A 23,243-nucleotide genomic window follows, 5' to 3' on the forward strand; every position below is an offset into this window, starting at 1 on the left:
ACACACACACACACACACACACACACACACACACACACACACACACACTGAGGAGGAGACCTTGTGATGTGGTAGGGCACAGAGTTTTCTTCTCTAAGAGATACATGATTCGTGGGGAAAAAAAATCACCTATCAGCAGCTGGGCCAACCTGGAAACTCTTTTTGCCTTTCCTTTGGAAAGGTGGACACGCACGCAGTTCCTATCAGTTTATAGGGGAAAGGGCTGAGCACAGTCTCAGAAGCAGAAAAAGCTTTCAGGGAGGGAGGTTCCTTCATTCCTTTTTCCTTTTCCATTGTCTTGTTTTTCCCCTCTAGCAGCTGGGTAGCCCGGTCTCAGCACACACAGGAGCTCGTCTAAATCATTTTGGCTGGTACTCAGCCACGAACTTAGAACTGCCTGCTCCCTGACAGAGTTCCATTTCCCTCAGAGCCCAGGCAGAGCTGAGGGAGATGGCCAAGGACAGGCAAAGTAGCTGCTACCAGATCAGGGCAGGCCCCTGGATTCCTTCTCCACCACAGTGCTACGTAATAAATAGATTCATACGTCAGGACTCCCAGCATCCCCTCCGTGTGGCTTCCTAAGGGCACTTGCTGACTCTTACCAACACAGGCAGCACTAAGTTAGACATGGGCTAAAGGGGAAAGTAAAAAGGAGAAAGAAACCCCACAGAGTCATGTGAAAAGGTCTCATGTGGACGCTGCTGAATTTGGGAACATAGAAATTCTACCCCGGCGTTGCTTGGCAAGGGTTACTGTTGCTTGGCCCAGGATGTGGCTCCTGGGTGCTGAGATCAGACTTGCCCTTGGTGTTGCTGCCTGGAGACGGGGTGGTGAATGAATTCTCTGATCAATTCTGGGCCTTTGCACAATGTTCTAGACACCACCGCCACTGAGAATTCTTCTCCTGATTGTCATTTACTTGAGGGACTTAGAAGAGTTTAGCTTTTTTCTTCATGTCGTTGCGTCTCCAAAGAGGTAACTTGTCAAATTCCTGTATGGACATCCCAAAGATTTCCCAAAATACTTCTGGGGCTAAGTGGCGCTGGGAAGAGAGAAGTAAGAGGTTGTTAGTCCTAACGGTCATACCAATGAACATCAGACGCCTTTTCCAGTTTATGAATACAGCCAGCCTTCCATAGTCCTGGCTTCTGCATCCCCAATTCAGTCCGTTTAGATAAAAAGTATCCTTCCCAAACTGCATCTGACTTAAACATGTATAGACCGTTTCTCTGGTCATTTTGCCCCAAACAACAAGGTTCTGCAATTATGGACATATCCTTTACGTTTTGGTTTAAAGCATAAAGGAGGGTGTGCAGAGACAATGTATAAATAATGTATCACTTTCTGCACCTGCAGCCTTTGTTGGCTGTTGGGGGGGAAAGTGTCCTGAAATCCATTCCTCGCAGTAACTGAGAGATACTAACATCATCCTGAAGAGCCAGTCAGACTGGGGAGAGAGACGGCTCTCTCTGGGGCTTGTTTCCTGGGCACAGCCAGGTAGTGTCCTCCACCAGAGGAAACACCTGGCAGACTACTGCCAATGTGGTTACACTGCAGAGCTGGGCTAGTGATTGGGCACATGAAGGTGACTTGTGGTACTGGATGTGACAGCATAACTTCAGGTCCTTGGGATGTTGAAAAATGGACCCAAGTGACAGTCAAAAAGAAAGGGACTTTCAGAGTGTTTCCTGGGAGAGCCCCAGAGCTTCCTCCTGGCCCAGTAACAGGAGAGAAGGAGGTTTATTCTTCTCATTGGTCATTGGTCATTCTCATTGGTCATTCTTCCCGTCAAACCCATTTTAACACTAGGATAGCCTGAGCTAGCCCAATCTCTTCCACAAAAGCACTGTGTTGTGTCAGGAAAGAAACTTGATGGACAGATGGAAGTTTCTTAACTAAAAATGATTCTGATGGAAAGGCACAAATACAGGTCTCCCGTGCCTAAGGAAGTCCTGGGTACACTTACGAAATAACCCTTGAGAACAAGGAAGGCAGAAACAGCCAAAAAAGAAGCAAGTCCAGCACAGATCTAGAATACCTAGGACGTTCCTCTCAGTGGACTCAGACAACCCCATGGCAGATCTGGGGATATCTCAGGAGTGATGGGGATGCCCACGCTCGCATCCCAGCCCTAATAACACCATCATCCAATTTCCAGAAATGTGATGAACCACACTGTGTCTCTGAGGCCACTATAAATCTTACCTGGTACTTTTACATACTGACCTTACTGCGGGCTTAGATGTAAGTGTGCTTAAATGTAAGGGCATGTGCCTTATCGCTGGCCTCTCTGAAGCCAGAGACTGTCTGCCTCAGTGCTGCCCAAGTGTGGAAGCAACCTTCTAGTCTCTCTGCACTGTATGCACTTTGAGAATGGGCCCTGTCCTTCCTCTCGCAGCACCTCTTGGTGTCTAAGGAAACACTGAGCTCTAAGGGGAGCAGTGACTAGATGCTGTAATCTCCATCTCGTTGTGTTAGGTCCTCGGAGAGTCTCAGGGTTTTAGTTAGTTTCCCATTCCACCTACAATACGAGACTTGAAAAAAACCTCACTACTTTAGGGACTGGAGACATGGCTCGGCAGTTAAGAGCACTGGCTGCTCTTCAAGAGAGCCCATGTTCAATTCCTAGAACATACACAGCAGCTCATAGCTGTCTGTAACTCCAAATTCCAGGTGATCCAACACCTTCATACAGCATACATGCAGGCAAAACACCAGTGCATATAAAATAAAAATGAATAATTAAGGGCTGGAGAGATGGCTCAGTGGTTAAGAGCACTGACTTGTCTTCTGAAGGTCCTGAGTTCAAATCCCAGCAACCACATGGTGGCTCACAGCAATCCGTAATGAGATCTGAGCCCCTCTTCTGGGGTGTCTGAAGACAGCTACAGTGTATTTACATATATTAAATAAATAAATCTTTAAAAAAAAATAAATAATTAAAAAACCATGACTTTAGGTTTCCTCTGGAAAAAATACATTTATAATTTTTTAGAGGCATGCTTGTGTATGTGTGCATATGTGTGTGTGTGTGTGTGTGTGTGTGCGTTCATTTGAGGTTACATTTTTGCCTTGCTTACCTCCAGCCGGGTTCTATCCACATCTCTCAGGATTTTGTTGCGACCTCTGTTGGTCACCATGAGCATTTCATATGGAAATATCTGAGAAAGACAGACACTTGTCTAGCAACGATTATCCATGGAATTAATAAGCACACTCTAAAGTCCAGCTCACCCATGATAGAGACAGCAACAAAAGCAGCTACAAGCAACCTCTAGTGTTCAGGGAACAGAGACGGGCTCTTATCTGCTCCTCTCCTCTCTGCCAGTGACGATTTTCTGAATATAAGCATACTAACTTACTAGGAATGAGGCATAAGGTCAAAGTTAGCAGAGATCTGAGGCATCAAGCACACATACTGCCTCTTACAGGTGCTGCTAGGTCACAGGGCACCTTCGTGTGGGGCTCATCCCTCTCAGCTATGACAGATTTGTGAATTCCAGTGTTCTGGAAGCTGACATACTGAAATAAGCCCCAAGTATAGGTGCCAAGGAGATCAAGCCTTTGGTTTGGTTTGGTTTGGTTTGGTTTGGTTCAAGACAGGGTCTCACTATGTAGATCAAGCTGACCTCAAATTCAGATTGTTCAGCCCGCCCCCACCTCCTGAGCTCTTATATTAAAGGTATGTTCCACCACATCTGGCAACTCAATGCCTCTTGAGACACAGAACGCTCTGGAGTTAGGATGACCAGCCAAGTCAGTTTGCCCAAGACTAATCAGAGGTGGTATGTATGACATTTGTTACAACACTAAGAAAGTTCCGGCAAAGTAGGATATATGCTGAGCACAGATCTGCAGTATGTTTCTGCTGCTCCACTCAGCATTGGACATGCCTTGAAATGCATGTGGCATGGGTCAAGGTCACATTTAGGCCATAAGGTCAAGAGTGCTGGCACATTACTGTGAGCAGAGTACTGTGGGCAGTGAGGGTTGAAGTCTGCTGACAACGTGATACACACGGGAAGGGCAGGATGCTTCAAGACAAGCCAGCCTGGGGGTACCAGCCTGGAATGGGGTGGCTCTTACGCTCTGAAGACAGCAAACAGATAGGGAACCAAATATCTCTGTTTACAATTGTGTTTGCATGCAATTTGTTTGTATGCAATTATGTGCATATGTAATCATATGTACATGCAATTGTGTGCACATGCATGCACATATGCCAGTCACACTTGCCTTTGGTTCCAACATGTTGGGCATGGACACTCCTCTGTCCATTCTCACTGCAGGCATGTGGCCATCTGGGAGGGTCTGTGACAGAAATGCTTATTCAGTAATGAGCATGAACTCTCAGGGGAACCTCTCTGAGGGTTCCCTGACTTTCCTGTTGGGTCTCAGTTCCTCTCCCTCACGTCTTCACTAACCATGAAATTTTCAAAGTGTGATCCTCACTGAATAAGAGTGATAACACAGGATCCAGTTGGAGAAACATCAAGGATTCGTAACTATGGGCTAGTTTCTGATTTAGGCTGCTAGGGTGGAGGGACATAGCACATAAAACCCATCAGATCTAATATTCTGCTTCTGTGTCTGTCTGTCTGTCTGTCTGTCTGTCTGTCTGTCTGTAGCCCTGGCTGGCCTTGCGTTCTGGAGCCTTCAGCCTCACAAGCACTGGATTACAGGCTGTACTGCCACCGACACTTATCTCTTTCATTCCTTATTTAGTTTAGACTTATCCTCTCTCTTCATGCGCCCTCACAGGCTCTCGAGATGAAAAGAGAGAGTTTGGGAGCAAACTGGTTTTTTCTCTCCCAGAGCCCTGTTTCGTTTCATTTGAGGACAGGCAAGAAACTGTAGCAAGCGCCTCAGCACTGAGAGACAGCAACTAAAAACCTGTGCCCGGACTGACACGGCTGCTCCCTTCTACCCTGGACAGGACTCACAAGAGCCAGAGCAAGAGGGTCTTCTCACACCTGGCCCAGCTCAGGCCCTGCCCGAAAGGTCTGCATCGACACCTTGACCTGGCTACCAGACATGCCCGCTCCTCCCAGCTATGTAGTAATCAACCATCACGTTCATCCTCCCAACAGACACTGCTCCCCTGAAGAAGCAGCATGGACCAGAAAAACGAATGTTCTACTGTGGCCAACTCAAGGAACACTGCGATGTTCATACCTGGTAGTCTGAAAAAACGGAAAAAAAAAATCATTAGGGAAAGACCATGGAATCATCCACAGTAATGTTGTATTTTATTTTACCATGACTTCCAAAACATCGCAAAATGTACTATGTTCTTTTCTTACTCCTGAACCACCCGTTTCCCTGAAGCCAGAAAACACCTGCTTCAACTCCAGGCATCAGTTCAAACAGCTTCCTCTCTGCTCACCACATGTCCCTAGAGGGCAGTGGCCGTACCTCACCTACTGCTAAGCCTCCTTAGGGAGAGCACTCAGCATGCAGAAAGGCCACGAATGGATGCGCAGATACTGGTTTCCCATGCTTGAATTTATCTAGAGACTCTGTGATGGTGTTGTGCTTGCTATTAACTCAGAAGAGAGCTGTGGCCCTACTGTGGGATGCACAGAGTGTGAACGCAAGCACTGTACTGGTGATTACACAGCCTCTCCTGAACCCGGCTCACAAGGAATGACACTGCCCATCATGCTCAGCCTCCTGTCAGAACCTTACCTCGAACTCCACCACTGATGTCTCCGTAGCTGTTGTACTGTGCGAAGTCTGTGGAAACTGGCTGCAATGAGGAGAATTTCATTATTGGAAAATCTCGATGGTGGTCATTTTTATAAGAGTTGGGATTTGGGGGGGGGGGGGAGAACAGACTTACAAGATCCTAAGAATCCTCCTCAGGCTAAAATCCTGGATTCTCTTATTTATCTTATTTATTCTTCAAACTTTGAAATCCCAGTGTTTTGCAGGCATCTGTGGTACTACTGTTCAGCAGGCTTTTATAGAGCAAGTATTTCTTGTTCGGGGATAAAAATGTATTTCTAAAGGTGGGACATGGTGATGCACACCTTTGATCCTGGCTTATCTCTGTGAGTTTGAGACCGCTGTAGTCTACACAGTAAGTTCCAGAACAGCCCCAGGACTAGAGAGACACCCCTACCTCATTACCACCAAATGTAGTTCTAGGCCTAGTTATATAATTGTAATTATTCTAGCTTGGTAGGGGAAGGTGGTTGTCACCGACTCTCTTTATAGAGATAATGAATCAAGTGATTAATTTTTGCCTTATTGGAAGAAATTGGCTGCTGTTTCTTACTGTAGTCTGTAAAACTTACACGGGTCATTCATCTAAAGCCAGTTTCTTCTCCTTGAAAGGAAGTATTTTATTTTGCTTATAACTCAAAGTGATTCGCCAAGTGGCTAGGCAGATGGCAGTTTGCCCTGTATTCGAACACCAAGATCAAGAGATCATTCGGGGGTTGGCAGGATGTCTAGTGCATAGAGGTACCTGCTCAAGTCCGATGAGTCTGAGTTTAATTCACAGGATTTACATGGTGGAGAGAGAAAACTGGTTCCTGCAAGCTGCCTTCTGATCTCTATACATGTAACGTCATGCATGTGCTCACGTGCATGCATATGTGTGTGCGTGCGCATGGCGTGCATATGAAGTAAATAAAAATGTAGCAAAAATAAAAATACACAAGATTATTCTGATGATGTGTCAGTACAGAAATGAGGGAGAGAGACATACAGACACCATCGACTGAAGGAAGTCTTACCCGGTGAAGGCCATTCTTTCCGTAACCAGGGAGAGACGAAGTTTTAGATGACGGAGCATGTGAAGCTGAGTGAGAAGAAAGGAAGAGGATTTTCTAGTGCTCCAGCGAGACTCCCAGTGATCTTATACAATTAAAAGTCAGTAAAAAGAATTCAAACGATATTGGGTCCCAGAGTTCACAGCACACTGCCTTCTTGGGAAGAGAGCAGGGGGTGGGGTGGTGAGGGGGTGGGATGGAGCGTGATCATCTCCAGGAGAGGCTGGAGGAGGAAGGACATAATGGTCCAGCTGGAGCTGAAGTGAGCAGTACCTCTGTGACTCCCCACCATAGCTATAAGCTGAGTGTGCCTTCTTTTGAATCATCAGTCCTAAGAACACCATTATTTCCATGTAATAGGAGACAAATAATAGGAGCTAACAAAAGATGCAGAGCAGGATTTGAACCTAGGGATATGTAGGTGCTGCAATCCAGCCCAGAAGCCAACTGAGTAAGATACCACGATTGTACAGCCCATCAGGGCTGGGCTCCTGGAAGGCCAGGGCTACAGAATTGCATCTGTCTGAAAGGAGGGTCGGCTATGGAGGGAGCAGACCACGTATAGCTTAATACCTCTGCACCCCTGGACAGGACCATCTATTTCAAGTTGTTTATTGACCTGTGTAGTTGTAGCATTACATATTCACAGAGAACAGTCTCACACTCAGAAGGGGGCACAAGGGATTCGAAAGAGCTCACAAGCTGGTCCTGCCTCCTGGGTAACAATCCAGCCTGCACTTCCATCTTTTGGCAGGCGGGTGGCTTGGCTCACCCGAGCGGAGGGGAGGAGAGTCGCAGCGACTGGCCAGCAGGGGCGCTCTTTCTCACCTGAGCGGAGGGGAGAGTCGTAGCGACTGGCCAGCAGGGACGCCCTTTCTCTGCTCTCCTTCTCCGTCTCTTCCTTCAGGATCAGCTGCCCCAGGCCTGAGTTGAGCTATTTGCCAGGAAGGGAAAAGGAAAGAAACAAGGGTCAGTCATAAACTATTGGTTTTCCTGCCTGGAGCCTGTGGTTCCTGAAGAGGTAGGACAGGCTCTAGACTCTGAAGCCCTGTTCGCTTTGCCAGTGCCCGGCTCTAACGTTAAAAGGTCACGTTTCTTCTTCTGCCCTCCCCCAAACACCTCGGCATGTGTGAATTTGATGGTTTTGTTTTTTGTTTTTGTTTTTCGCTTTTTTTGTTTTTTTTGTTTTAATAGGAGATAGAGATTGTTGTAGATTGGGCATCCTTAAACAAGAAATTTCATTATTTGCTTTAAAAACCATAAAAAAGGAATATATGCTCACACATTTTAGAAATCCATAAGGGAAGAAACTGTGACCACCCCACAAGGTGCATTCTGATTTATACCCATTGCTCAGAGTCCTATACACATTTTACACACACCAGGCTTGAGCTCTGCATCCTCCCCCACCCCCCACCCCGTGCACTTAACACCACGTGCATTTCTAGCACCTTTGGAGAACACCATTTGAAGGGACCCACTAGCCCCTTACTGGTCAGTGTTTAGAAATCGATAGAGCTCTTGGTGGCAAACCAATGGATAGCCTTTCTCTCATTCCATATATAAATCCTGACCAAGTTCTGAGGAGGTTTGGACCAATGTCACCCCAAGGAAGTCCCTCAAGCAAGATCTGCATGCCAATAAGTACATACCACCCTGGCCCACAGGATCCCTTTACATCCTTTCAACCCAATCAGGCTACCTGCACAACTACCCCAAAACTGCTCGCTGCATCCCATGACCCTCTAAACCTCCAGCCGCACCCTTACCACCTTGAATACCATCGGCTGCCTGCCATGTCTTTCCTACTGGACTGTGGGCCCTTGAGGCCTGGGACCACCACCTTCCCTTGGTGGTGTGCACACAGTAGTTATATACAACAAGCAAATGCCAGGAGTCAAAAGGAAGTAGAATTGAGGGCACCCTCATGGACAAACCTTCATCAACTGTTCTTCTTGAAGCTGCCGGCGTCTCAGAAGCTCCTCCTCATCCTCCTCTCTGCCACTAGATCTGCGTCTCGGGTCAGTTCCTAATTCCACAGTAAAGACAACTTCTCACATCAGCCCCACGACCCAGGAACCTCGGCCACAGTCCGTCTGGTTGTCTATCAGGCTGGTAAGGTGTGCAGGGGACTTTCACGTGGTGGAGAGAATAGTTCCACAGGAAACACGTCCACCACCCACTCAGCACCGGGGCTGCTTCTCACAGCTGTCATGTAGCTAAGGCGGGATACCTGGGCTTGCTGTGGCAATTGAGCCTCAAAGCATCAACATTAACCACAGGCCAGAGCTCCTTATAGCAAGTGGAGAGGGACCTCCAGCTACTATCACTTAATGACCAGAGCTAGGGTCAGGCCCGCTTTTTAACTGGCAAGGAATCCCAGCCCCATCTACTTATCTACAATTTGCTCGGACAGTCGTTCTCTTAAGAGAAGCAAGTTTTTCAAACTTACAGTCCCCTCTTTCCTAGTTTTGGGCTTTAAAAAAAAAAATAAGCTGCCACTTTTTCTTCTACCCTTAGTAAATCCATTAAGAAGCATATCTTGTGTGTTTCTTTTAAAGTCGGGGTCCACAATTTTCCTTTCGTCACGCAGTAAAAAAATCAGTCACAAAATAATTTTGCTACTATTAAGTAACTCAAATAGGGTAAGCACAGCTGCAAGGGACTTCGAAACAATGTAGCAGACAACGCATCCTTTTCAGCTCCCAGAAAGTCTGTCCCAGGGACTGGAAGGCTGAAACAAGCATTGGTTTTCCCAAATAGCTTAGGTAAATCTGGCTGAGGGAGCAGGACTCTTTCTAATCTAACAAAAATAAACATTTACCAAACATTGTACTTTCCTTCGCTGTTTTGATGAAAAGAGCAAACACGCCCCTCACCGTAGGGTTCTAAGCAACTTCAGACTATTTGGTGATGATGACCATGTCAACAATGACTCTAAATTTAGGTCCCTTCTAAGCAATGTAGCTGAGGAAGCTTGGGGGGGGGGGGCAAAGGCTGACAGCTGTTTCAGTTTTAGAAAAGCCAACGTGGATTTTCTCTTCAGTTTATACTAATAAAAAAATGTATCTACTAAAATCTGCAAGAACTAGATACATCTCATCAACCCAATTATAGAATATCTGTGAATAATGTGAGCAGCTTTCTCTTCAACTATTTCTATAAATGTTAATTGCTTTTAAATGGACTTCTATTGCCTATAAAAATTATTCTAAAAAAAAAAAGTTAGTCTGATGAGGAAGGTTAAGGTTTTGTGGAGCACTGCAGGCCTTTTGGGCTGTCAACAGGAGTGAGGTTAATTGAAATTGTGTAAGGCTGTTCTGATTTCCAGTCTAATCCATTTCTAGAGGCCTAAGTGACTTCACTACTGACAAAATGGTAAAGACACAGACACAACTGGAAGGCATAAAGCAAAGAATGACATTTCCAATGTGACATTGGAGCACAGGATCATGGAATGACAGATGTAAACTCATACACAAGTTATATTCCAGAATGCCTAATACAGCCCTTCTTAGTGGATCAGATGGCCTTGCCTGAGCAGGGAGGGAGGGGGTCTCAGCGTTAAGGCCGCTTGTTAACAGTGGGGAAAGGCAGCCCAGATACTGTCTGAAACAAACTTAACTGGGAAAGTGGATTCCCCATAACTTCACCCACTCTGTTCTCCAGACTTCTTCTGTGGCCAGCAGCCTCTGATCCAACTGTGCTCAACAGGCACTGAGTCAGTCCTTCCAAGCCACCATTTATAGACCAGTTCTGGATCCTTGTGTATAGCCAGGCCATGGGGGGAGAGCTTTGTAACTTTTGAGCATTTGGGGTGCACACTAATATTAGTCATTCTTCTCACTATCTACCCGTTGGTCTAGATACTTTTCTTACATGTCTCTGTGATATTTCTTTGCGTGTTTTTTTAAGCAATTCACTTTATGCTTTCCTAGGTATTCGTCTATTTGACTTAACTATGTCGGTTGCATACCTACGGCGGCAAGTGAGGGGGGACCCGGCCAGTGGTCCGTCTCAATCTTTGGTATCTCGTTGGGATCTGGCGCCTGGGCTGCTGGGAACTTGGAAAACTTGATGATATCTTCTGAAGCCTTGCTCTGGGCTGCCAAAGCAGCTGCATCTAGATGGAACCAGGGATGCTTAGCTATGGGTCTGTAAGGTCGCGGTGGTACCACCCCACAGACAGGATTCTCCATTCTTCATTGAATGTTCCAGAACTAGAATTCCGAACACCTCTGCCACCATAAAACTGGACATTCCTAATCAGTCTCTGATTTTTATACACTCTTGGAATTGGAAATTTTGATAATTAGAAATTTGAGTTCTAAATTTGAAATTCAAGAGCTAAATGAAAAGTTGGACAAGTAGCATTTGGCTCTAGCTGTCCATACTTAGAGAGGGTCTGGCTCTGTCCTGGGGGCCAGGAAGCCACAAATACACTAATCTAGTTCATCTTAATCCTTTACATGATTTACATGGGTCTTTGAATCCTAGGAGAAATTGAAATGGAGAGATGAACTTCTGGGTTACAGTGGTCATCCAGACGTACTGCTCTGTTCTGGGGTCTGTTCAAACAATTGAAGGCAAGAGTAGCCCAGGCAAGTGACATTAGTCACAGGGTTCTCTGTGGCTATACTTAGTGGAGGACTCAACAGCTTAGAGCCCCCAAATTCATCACAAATTGGAGCAAAACAAACTGGGTTAAATGGTCAGTCCCGGATTCCAGCTGACTTGGCAAACTGGCCTGGTGTTGCAGAATATATTTATAAGACTGGAGTTAAATTACTGTTCTTTGGGACTCACACATTTTTAAATCTGGAAATAATGTTTTGTATCTTTTCTAGTAAACTTCCAACCTTCGACTTGCTTGTGTGACTTGACCAAGGTTACTCAATAATAAGGGATAAAAAGTCTTGGCTGGGTAGGAAGCAGTGCGTCTCAGAATCATTAACTTAGTGGGAACAGTATCTTGGCTTAGGAAAGGCTGTGTCTTCCCTGAGGACAGTGTGTGAGCATGAGACTGCGCTTCTATGGAAAAATGAAGACAAGTGACTTTTTTTCCCTTGTAAATGCTTCAGGAAATGGGTACTGGTTTGGGACACAACATCTATATTTTGGCATGGAGCAGGTTTTGCAGAACATGCCTTAGAAAGTGTTGCTGTAGTAGTACTATTGATTAATTACTCACAAGGACTCATACCAAATGAACAAAGCCATTCCTTCCGCGTGAAACCTAACAATATCCAACCTCTGGGACTCTTGTCTGACCGGCTAGGGAGGTAGGCACTGGAGATTTTAATATTTACATACATCTCTAAACTGCTAAATCTAGATGGGTATTTTACTGTTAAAGCAAAACAAAAAAAGCATGATTTCAAACAGTACTTACTCATTAGAATTGGTGAAGTCAGTAGTTAGACATTCACATGTTAATGAGTGTGTGGGAAGACATTAAACCATAAAAAACAAAACAAAAACAAAAACAATGTTAATAAACTTAAAATGCAAGCGTGGGATGTAAAAATCTTGAAATAAAAAAGAAAAGGAAAACCAAACAATACACACTTTTCCCCTGCCTAGAGTGCTGGCCTACAAGTTTTTCCTTGTGTACTTTCAACAGGATCCTTACTTACTCCTGACTAGATTTTATGGACAGCCTTCACATCTCCAGACACAGTGTGCAATTTTCAAAACTCACTGGAAGGCCGTCTACCTAAGCTACAGATTGATGGTAGATAAATCCAGAGAGAGCTAATAGTAGTGAGGAAAATGAGACTCAATAAAACAAAAACAAAAAACAAAAAAAAAACCCCTCTGTTTTCTTAGATTAAAAACAAAACAAAAACAAAAAACAACCCTATGTTCACAGAAAATAAAAACATAATAATAAATCCACTTTGGTGATTCTTCACTTCTAGAACCGTAAGAGACACAGTTACCTAGATGAGACACACATACCTAAATCACTGGTCCTTGCAGACAAAACCATTAGAGCATAGAGTTTCTGCCTCTGAGCCACACAGCAATGTATGCAGTATGGGACAGGACCTAACTTCCTCAGCTTGTTTCCCTGTCTACTATGGGGCTTGTGTCTTGTAAGAATTTTTGTCTATGGTTCATTTTTTTTACTAGCTTTAATTATCTGAATGAGTAGCAAGCTCATCAAACTTATTTTAAAAGGTGGTTAAATTACTTAATGGCTAAAAAGTTGTGACCATAATGCCCTCTCTCTGTGGACAGGATGATACAGTTTGACAGGGTCAGAATCAAATTAGAAGTTTCCTGATTGAGCCATGTGCTCTCTACTTAAGTTGATATTTGTATCCTGTCAGTTTATATGGGCATAATAGGTGCTGGGCCCCAGGTTCAGTCATTCTCAAAGCAGCAGCAGGCAAGCCTTTCGGAAGACAGCCAAGAGGAGTACAGCTGACTCAGCCACTTAAAAGCTAAGGAGGAGAGCGAGTTTACCGTGCTGTTTGTAGATGGGTGGTTTTCGGTAAATGTTGATCCCTTGATCTGTGGAAATGAAAAGCAAAGATGTGTGATTATGGGGACCAGCTCAGAAATGGAGGAAAAAACAAAACAAAACAAAACAAAGGAACAACAGGCAAATGAAAGAGTGAACCACATCCAAAGACTCTAACAAAAACAACCCAGAGAGCCAACCTTTGTATTACAAAGACTGAGTACACTGGGGGGAAAAGACCACAGAAATGATCCGGATCTATACATAGGTAACATAGAAGCCTTTGTAATACATCACAGCACACAAGAGAGGTGCCTCTTAGTCTTGAGCCATTTATCTCACATACAGACTTCACTGAACGTGGGATCTAAACAGGAAGCGATGCACGCAGCAGAGACACTGAGATGATCAGGAAGACATAACGAGTTTGGGGAAAGGCAATCCCCAAATTGCTACTGTCTAGAAATTGAGCTGCCAGGAGTTACCGGTGGCTCAATTTACTATTTCACTAAATGAATGGAGCAATGGAGAGCGACGTGAGAGGCTAAGACTAAACAGAGCAACACGGGGTGATCAACAAAGACCTAATCCAGATGGGCCAAGTTTGTGTTAAGAAGCAAGAAAGAAAAGAAAAAAGCACTGCAAAAAATGCTATCCGCACGTGTGCATCCGATTACACCACCATTTCACTTTGACTAAAGGTGCTCAGACATTTCCAGAGTTCCCTCTCTGCCCTCCCGCCCCCAGTCTTAGAGACTGAACCTTGGAGGAGGAATTCTTCATATGAAAAACTTCAAATGTATGTAACAGGTTTTCAAGATGAATGGGAAAAAAATGTTTTAAAGGAAGCCCTAGTTAAATGGTTCCAATCTCACTCTACCTTCCTGATTTGCTGAGTATATATTTAAAAGAAAAAAATGAATAGAGATTCTAGGTAGGCAGCTATGAGAACAGAGTGGGTAATTTGTAAGTCTGTGTGGCCCCGTGACCTGGTGCTCTCATGGACTGAGCTAACCTTGAACGGGCTTTCCAGCCTCTGATGGCAAGCTGTTATTTGAGCAGCTAGCGCTATGACTACCAGGCTAAAGCTTGGGGTGTGGAGCCTAAATTGCAAGATACGTTTGTGGGCCCTGGAGGCGACTTGCTTACTACCTAGTCGGGAACCACTGCCCGGTTGAGACAATGTTACAACTCCTCGGGGGTGTGTGGTTCAGTCTTCAGGATGAGAACATAGCTCCACCGCTCTTATGATACTTTGTTAATGAGAGTGAACCACAATCTGACATCCTAGAAGCCACAATTACAAAAACTAAAATCTTAACCAAAAAACCCCCACCATTCTTGATGGTCTTTACTCTCTCTGCCTCCCAGTCTCTTTAAGGACACTGGGGGCTCAGTAGGAGAGCACTCACCCAGGTTTCATTCCTAGCCATGAGGAAAAGAAAAATCTTTTAAATTGAAAGCATAAGCCTTCAGTTTGATCCCACCAACTTTAATTTTGACCCTTTGGAAGGTCAGATCCTGCAATTTAGTGTTTGTCAACTATGTGCCTCTTGATGAAGAAAAATGAGAAATGGAGACAGACGAGGTTACAAAGCTACATTCTACACCGCGACAGGACACCAAGACACACTGTGTCAGCTCCTACCTGGAACATGGAAATGTTTAGGGGCCTGAGCGTAAGTTGGAGTTAGAGGGCGGCTGTCGGGCCGGTAGGGGAGAGGGGAGTTCCGGCCGCTGGACGGCTCATTGCCTCCAATGAGAAGAATGGAGAAAACAGAATGAGAGAGGGCAGTAAGGAAAGCCAGTGCATCAAAACTCAACACAGCGAGCTGCAGGGAAGGAACGTCAGGAAGGCGAAACAATGGAAACAAACTCAGTCTGTCAACTTGGCTCGCAAAGGTGGCATCAGGTTTGGTTTCCAAAGGGGAGATTTGAGCTCAGGTAGAACCAGATTCAAAGCAGCCAGCAGCCAGGGAAGCACCATTCCAACGGCATGCAGTGGAGGCCTCGAGCTCCGCAAACCGGTCAGATGCTAAGTATGTGGGATGAGGGAAAGCCACTGGCTGCTGATTCAGGACCAGTTGTCAGGTGCTTAAATCCCAAACATGTAGGTGGGTGGGATGTGCAGGCCCCAGCTGCAGGTAGAACTGCTTCCAGGCACAATGGGAGAGGCTGGCCAGTACAGTGTGTTTCTCTTGAAGCTAAGCTTGGGTGCCTTGGTGGTCACCCAGTCCTTCCCCTCATGGTATAAAGTGGTCTCATCATAGGCTGGGTTTCTGTTATCCTCCTCTGAAACATAGAAATGGAGTCAGACCCCTCCCTGCTACCCACCCTGGGGACTTCTCTCTTTGTATTACTTCCTCTGGCTAATGAATCAGTCACTAACATACTAACGGAACACCCGATCATGACCAGCACAAGTCAGGGAAGGAGAGAGATTCCCACCTCTGCTTCTCTGATCTCCCTAGCCTGGGATTGCTACACTCGCGGGACTGATGTGCAAGCTCAGAGAGGAGACTCAGGCTCCATCAGTTCTTCAGGAAGCTCCTTAGTGCCCAGAAAAAGGCCCCAGATGAGCCCAAAGCCATGGTCTAGAAATCTAGGATACCACAGGCTAGCCTGGGACAAGGTTACAGCACTGAAAGCTATCCACTGTCCATGGGACATGGAGGGCTGGAGCTTGGCTGCAAATCCTCAAGTGAGGACAGAGACACACAGGCACACCCTCCTTCCCTTCTGTTCCTAGGAACACAGGGAAGAACATATGCAAAACTAGGAAACCAGCTCACCTGAGCGAGCCTTGTGTCCTGAGAGATCACGGCAGAACACCGAAGACTACCAAAAGCTACGGTGTTGCTCCCAACTTTTGTGACCCCACCTAAGCTCCAGGAACGGGCTGTGCTACCAGCCCCCACCCAGCTTCCCTGGAATCCAAGGATGAAAGGCACAGACACACATGGTGTTCATTTTCAGCTTTCCTTCTTGGCACAATTGCTGGGCATCATTAAACTCATGAGGCTAAAGTTCCCTTATCAATATTCTTAGCTGTGAACCTGCCCTAAGCTTTAGTTGTTCAGCCAGTTCCTGCTAAACATCCCCAAGCACCTGTCTGTCTGTCTGTCTGTCTGTCTGTCTGTCTGTCTGTTTGTAGGAGTGGCCACAGGCCACTGCTCCTCTGGAGATCTCACATGGCTGCTTGGCTTTTCTCTCTGTGAAGCATGGCAAGTTCTGTCTGTCTCTCCTCTCCTTGTGTATGTCTCTTGCCTCCAGAGACTGGGAAGTCCTGCCTATCCCTTCCAACCATCAATTGGTCTACAGTTTCTTTACTGACAGATCATGCTCAGTTGGGGAACAGAACTTTAGCATCCGAATCATCCCATACACTATGGGATTACTAATGTGAATTGCTTTCACTCCTGATTTTAGAAGCGTTTATTCAATATACCACTATTTTTTTCTAGGAATATGATTTTCAGTTTTATAAGTCACTTTGTAGGCTGTCTTTACATTTGCTTGATGGTGGCCTTTGTAGTACAAATGTTTCAAATACATTTGTTATTTTAGGCCCCAGGATTGAGTCTGGAGCCTCGTATACTCCAGTCAAGTGTTCTACTCACTGAGTTAATTACTTCAAGGAACTCATAGATTGTCAGAAAATAGTTTGGGCCAACTTCTTCAAGTCAAGCTGTCCCAAATCTGGCTGGTGATGCATGAAAGAAGTTGATTGCCAGGGCTTTCAGACGGGCTGGATATTTAAATGTCTCAGTACAGACATTTCTAGGTCACCCCAAAACAGACATGAAGTAAAATGTCACAGTCTTGAAATATGAATATCTATAGCAAGTTCACGTCTGACAAAATACGCATAGCAACCAGGTAGAGAAGGGAAGGGAAGGCGAGGGAAGGCTATGGCTTGTGCTTACTATAGCTATAGAACTGAGTCTCCTCTGTTCTCACCAATATCAGTTCATCCCCTGGCCAGGAGTGAGTACCTTTTCCTTGCTTGGGAGTGAATGGACAACACAGGCCAACTTACTCCTCCTAAAGCTGCTCCTGACCTAACTCGGCCTCCCTGTGGGGTGAGCCAGATGCTGGCACCAGCACTGACTATCAGACTGGGGACAGGGCTTTTGTGAGTTTGGTCAGTGAGCGCCCAGGAATCCGTTTTGATGGTACCGATTAGCAGTGTTATATACACGCTAAAACTCAGCACATGCTGGGCAGAGGCTGAAGGCTGCTAAAGGCGGGGGTGGGGGTGGGGTGGGCACAGCTCCAAGCTGAAAGCTTTCTGTCAATAGGACCCCCTTCTGCCAGGCAGCAGCAGAAACCTATCACTTTCCCAAGGGTGAAGATTCTGGGAGGCTCTGGGCTGAGGAGTGCCGTCACCAGTTGTGTGGTTATTGCTTTTGACTTGGTTGTGTATTCTCAACAAAGACAGACATTTTCAGTTGTTAAGAAACAAAACAAAACCCACTAGCAGCATAGGCAAGTCTTTGGGAACAGATTTCATTTTACAATTATCTAACATTCCCCACAGGACTGACTAAAACAGCAAGGAAGAGTGATTTCCAAAAGGCATGGTCTCCTCACTGGAGCCTACAGAGTACCTAAGAGCAGACGGAAGCCGGTCATCTCTGCTTCATTTTGTGCCTGTCTCTGGCTTGAGGCTACACAACCCCTAAGCAGAGTTTGTCTACCCCACCTATCCCATCCCCACTGAGGATGCAGGCACAGAGACGTGTCACCTTACACTGACTTTCTCTGTAGGAACAATAACTCCTCACAGGACAGACAATCCCCAAGATGAGAAAGGTTATCTATGATATAAAAGCTGTACCGTCAAGTGGATCATATCACAGGAAGTGCCACACCCACGGGTGAAAAGAGCAATTAAGGAGCTGTCTACCATTGTGTGTGTGTGTGTGTGTGTGTGTGTGTGTGTGTGTATGCTATGTGTGCAGGTACAGTCAGTCATGGGGGTGAATGTAAGGGCTAGGCGTCAGTCGTGGGTGGGTACTGTCCTCTCTTGCTCTCCAGCTCAGATCTTCGAGACAGAGTCTCCCAGTGAGTTGAAACTTCCCACCTTGGCTAGGCTGACTGGCCAGTGAGACCCCAGGATCTGTCTGTCTCTGCTTCCCACATGCTGGGGTTACAGGCATGCACCGTCATGTCTAAAATTCTCATAGGTCTAAAACTCTCTGAACTTAGGTCCCTATGCTTGTATGGTCCGCATTTTACCTATCCCCAGGCTCTTGACCAGGACGTAGAGACACTATGTGCCTAAGGCTTTACTGGACTCCCAAGGCAAACTGGGAGGTCACTGGACCCTCCGTGTTGTATTTCCCTGATGTGTTCATCAGACCTCCTTTGTCTGTCTTTACCACCGCTCACCTCTTCCACTGGACACTAGGAAAGGCAGCCAAGCCTGGCTCGTTGGGTTACCAGAGCTGGGAATCTAAACTGTGTGACATAAGGGTGGTTCAATGATGGAATATGCTGTCTGGTAGACAATGTTGCTGACTTCCAAATTCTTAGGCCCTGAACTACCAAAAATTTGAGCTATTGGGGTATTTGTAAAAGAATGAAAAAATTCTAATATAAACATATCTCTTTTCTAAAATAGACACTAAAAATGATAAGACTTCTGGGCTGCAGAGATGGCTCAGTGATGAAGAACACTTACTGTTCTTCCAAAGGACCTGGGTTCAATTCCCATCACCCACGTGGCAGCTCACAACAGTCTGTAACTCCAGTTCCAGGAGATCTGACACCCTCACAGAGATATGCATGCATGGCAAAACAACATACACATAAGAGATAAAATGAAACAGAATTTAAAAAATCACAATTCCACTCTGGGTGGAAAAAACCGTGGTGGTTCTAAGACAGTCTCTGTTTTGCTTAGCACTTAAATAAGCCAAGCGTGTGCATAGGAGAAAGTGACCCATTTGGAAGGCACATCCATTGTCACAGGCTGGTTTTCAATGATCTCAGTTAAGCCAGCAAGAAGCTACTAGCACATTCATTTTTTCATTCTTAACTCTTAGCTTCTTCATTGACGGCCTAGTAAACCAAACCAGTAGTCCTGGGGAGGCTGCCACTCACAGGATTCTCCCTGTATTTGATTCGGACATTTTCCTCTGTTATAGTCTCCGTTTCTGTGCCACGAGAGCTTTGGTGACTAAGTCTAAAGGGCCGGGGGGGGGGGGTGTGTGTGTGAGTTTGCTGGCAGGCCGCCTGGCTCTCAGGGTGCTTGCTCAGATTGTTTGGGGTGGAGCTCAGTGCTGGCAGCCTCTAGATTTTTAGGACAGAGTTTCAAGATGATCTCCTCATCTAAAACTCCAGTCACGATTAGATTACCTTTAGGTAACGTTGAGTATATGCTTTAGATGGCAGCAGTAGCTAAAGCTGCGGTTCTCAACCTTCCTAATGCCGAGATCCTTTAGTACAGCTCCTCAGGCTGTGCTGACTCCCAACCACAAAATACTTTCATTGATACTTCATACCTGTAATTTTGCTACTGTTATGAATCATAAGGTAAGGGCTGGAGTGATGGCTCAGTGGTTAAGAGCACTGACTACTCTTCCAGAGGTCCTGATTTCAAATGCCAGCAACCACATGGTGGCTCACAACCATCTGTAATGGGATCTGGTGTGTCTGAAGACAGCTACAGTGTACTCCTATACATAAGTAAATAAATCTTTTTAAAAAAATAACTGAGAAGTGATTTCTGGAAGAATCTGGACGTAGCCACTCACTACCTTAGGCATTCAAAGCTGTAGCCTTAAATAAAAAGCTCTTCTGATCTAAAAAATGAGGGTAACCTGTTGTCTGTTTTATTTCATGTATGAATTATCAAAATGACTCCATGTAAATTAAATACAAACTTATACCTAATAAAAAATGAAAGAGATCAGTAGATGTTTTTAAGTATAAAGTCAAGGTCATAGTAATTCCTCTTGATTCGCTTCCCTTTATAATTTAAACCCCTGGTACCTGTCTACATTTGAAATGTCAAGTTCAGATTCAAACAGAAAGAACATAGTTTGCATTTTTGATGCTGGGACTCACAGAACTAATACAATTTTTGTAACTATCTGACGTTTCTACTAGAGAACAAAATCTTTGTAGTTTTATTATTTAAATGACTGTATCAGCTTTGTATCAGCCTCAACAAGAATGCAATTTTCTGGCTAAATTTTGCTTTCACATTTACAATGCATGCAACTTCATCCCGAAGTGACCATATCTAATCTGGAAAACCCCTCTGGGTACGAAAAGTCTGCAGTCTAGTCCAGGTCCTGCCTCTTCCTGGTTGTGAGTCTTTGATCAACTACTTCATCAGGAACCCTGCCCCCAGCTCTCCTGACGAGGCCTGCACCACAGGAATGCTCTGAAGAATACGTAGAATGATTTCAATAAAAAATACTTTAAGGTCTAGAGATGTGGCTCAATCTGTAAGTGTCCTGGGTTTGACCCTCAGCACCACATAAGAAGTATGGGCACTCAGACTTGCGATACTTACGCCTTGGAGAAAGGCAGGAGAATCGGGGATCAGGTTCATTTGCTTCCACATAGGGAGTCTGAAGATAGCCTGAGCTACACAAAAGCACTGAACACCATGTTCATGGCTGCACACTGACCCTAGGACACCTCACCTCACACATCCAATGGCCCAGGAGAGAGTCCCTATGACTCAAATGTGAGACAGTGTTCAAAAGGATAAGGGTCAGTTCAGGGTCATATAGGCAGCAAGTGACAGAGATGATATTTAAATCCAAAATGTGAGTGTCCCAGACACAAGGTGGGCCACTGATATTCCCCAAGATACTGTGCTATTTATACATATGTTGTGTGATTTTTAGAGGGCCTATTTAACAAAAATTACCTTTCTGAAAGACCAACAGACAAAGCAGTTTGCACTACTTCGGTGGGTCAAAATGAGAAACTTTTACCTTGATTTGGTCAAAAACTGACATATGAGGCTCTCACTAAAATACATAGCTGAAGCTTTTTCTCAGTCATTTCTTTATAGTTATATAAAACTTCTTTAAAAAATAATAATAACCATGACACTTGGATATAAAAATTTCTCCCATATTAACTATCAATGATGATTTTAAATAACCAGTCAAGACATCTGGAAAGTGCTTTGCCTACCCCAAAATTCTGCTAATGATAAATAATATCTTCAGTCATATCATTTTCTTTAGGGAAAAAAAAGCAACTTATTTTTATGTGCAGGATTGTTTGTCTACATGAATGTATGAGCACCATGTGTATGCAGTACCCACAGAGACCAGTAGAGGGCACTAGAATACGCCTCCCCCCCCCCCCCCCGAACTGGTTGTGAACTGCTATGTGGGTGCTGGGTACTTAACCCAGGTCCTCTGCAGGAGTAGAAAATGGACTTAACTACTGAGCCCGAAATAACTGCACACTGAATTTCTAGCACACCTACACTTCAGAAGTCAATGGTTCAGGAGTCCAAGTAATCTATAGGCAAAAGCCTTGGGAGACTGATGAGAGTGCTCAGGAGCTAGAGAAGTATTCCGTTCACACAGCTCCTCAGAGGAAGCAGATGTGCAGGCGCTGAGGCAGATGCGCAGGCACTGTGAACTGGGTGGGGACAGAGAATTCTTGACAACCACTCTCAGGTCGCCCTTGCTTCTACCTCCTCCAGCTATTTCTGTTAGCTCATGTGGTTCAAATCAAGACAACACAACAAGTTAGCAACTCTCTGGGGATTCTTCACTTAAATGGCCTTTCTCAGTTCCTGCAGATGGATAGCCCAGGAATGAGGATGTTACTGAAGCTTCATATGCAACAAGGAAGCAAACAGGCAGGGGGGCACATAGGGAGGTGGGAGGAGAGAGAGAGGAGGGGGGGAGAGGGTGAGGGAGAGGGAGAGGGAGGGGTGCAGGACCAGGAACAGGAGGCAGGAGACAGACTCTTACTCATCATGTAAACATTAAATCACAGTCACTTGCATCAAAGAGAGAGAAAGAGAGTGGGGGAGGAGAGAGACAGACAGAGAGACAGAGACAGAGAGAGACAGAGACGGGAACAGGCTTCGTTGTTCACACATGTTCATGTTGTTCAATGGCTTATCACCATGAAGACAACGTTCCATTATTACTTAATCCTGCTGTGTTTTTTGGAAACATATCACAAATGAAACCCAAGAAAACACCCATGTATATATATTATATTTTGCCACGGACACATACAAAGACAAAATAATAATATATTTTTCTAATCGGTAGGAGATAGATTTTAGTTCCTAAGTATATACCCCATTGCTTTGTACAGAGCTCTTGGAAACAATGCATCTCTTGGAATGCGAGATGCCATGCCAGTTCTAGGGCCGCGGTTGCGGGCAGTGAGGACACGGGCAGGCATGCTGATGGGCAGGAAGCTAGGTGGCTCTAACTCTTGGAGATACACCTTATTAGCCTTGCCGGGGAGCTAATAAATCTCCACTACAAGGACCGGGCACTTGCTGCCTGCGAGGCCTGCCTCCTTACCTTTGACATGGGGGAGGAAGTGGTGTCGGAAGGGGGGGTTGGGACGGGAGTCGCTGTGGGTGGAGCTGAAGCTGCTGGTGCGCAGGGGAGACCACCTGTGCACACCAGGAGACAAGAGCTCTGTGCGGCAGGGAACCAACGAACCAACCAACCGGGGCAGGGCGAGGTGGAAACAGAAAAGAAGAAAGAAATTAACATGGGAGCAGGGCAGGTGCCCAAGGTGGGGAGGACATGGAGAGCGTTAATCAGGAATCTGAAAAAGGAGGAAGGCAAGAGGGTTAGGAACGGACCTGTGGGAGGGGCTAGGCCGAGGGCGGAGTCTGCAGACAGCCCCAAGTGGACACAGAGTCAATCTTTGGGAATAAATGGCTTGTTGAACTTGCTCTCCGGGACATTGGAATGATAATGCCAAGTACACAGCACCAGGGCTGAGCACAGCACATAGACTCAATAGCTGCTTTTAAA

The 23,243-nt window shown here is 45.5% G+C and overlaps 1 protein-coding gene across 24 annotated transcripts in view; it reads right to left on the reverse strand.

Annotated features, from left to right (window-relative positions):
* Positions 1 to 6: 6 nt before the first annotated feature.
* The window catches only part of Ablim1 (actin binding LIM protein 1), a 277,019-nt gene continuing 253,782 nt past the window's right edge, over positions 7 to 23,243 (reverse strand). For 6 of the 24 annotated variants that reach the window (XM_029543461.1, XM_029543453.1, XM_029543466.1 and 3 more), the window contains 11 exons: positions 14,897 to 15,001; positions 13,251 to 13,298; positions 10,756 to 10,902; positions 8,717 to 8,808; positions 7,608 to 7,713; positions 6,744 to 6,808; positions 5,689 to 5,749; positions 5,176 to 5,183; positions 4,237 to 4,311; positions 3,081 to 3,161; positions 7 to 1,042 (listed from right to left, as the gene is read on the reverse strand). In XM_029543461.1, coding sequence (XP_029399321.1) covers positions 929 to 1,042; positions 3,081 to 3,161; positions 4,237 to 4,311; positions 5,176 to 5,183; positions 5,689 to 5,749; positions 6,744 to 6,808; positions 7,608 to 7,713; positions 8,717 to 8,808; positions 10,756 to 10,902; positions 13,251 to 13,298; positions 14,897 to 15,001 — 902 coding nt within the window. In that variant the 3' untranslated portion in view covers positions 7 to 928. Of the gene's footprint in view, positions 1,043 to 3,080; positions 3,162 to 4,236; positions 4,312 to 5,175; positions 5,184 to 5,688; positions 5,750 to 6,743; positions 6,809 to 7,607; positions 7,714 to 8,716; positions 8,809 to 10,755; positions 10,903 to 13,250; positions 13,299 to 14,896; positions 15,002 to 22,778; positions 22,899 to 23,243 lie in introns of all 24 variants that reach the window. The other 18 variants (XM_029543457.1, XM_029543471.1, XM_029543483.1 and 15 more) reach the window with 6 other exon arrangements.

Source organism: Mus pahari, chromosome 1 (assembly GCF_900095145.1).
Source record: "Mus pahari chromosome 1, PAHARI_EIJ_v1.1, whole genome shotgun sequence".
Classification (NCBI taxonomy): domain Eukaryota; kingdom Metazoa; phylum Chordata; class Mammalia; order Rodentia; family Muridae; genus Mus; species Mus pahari.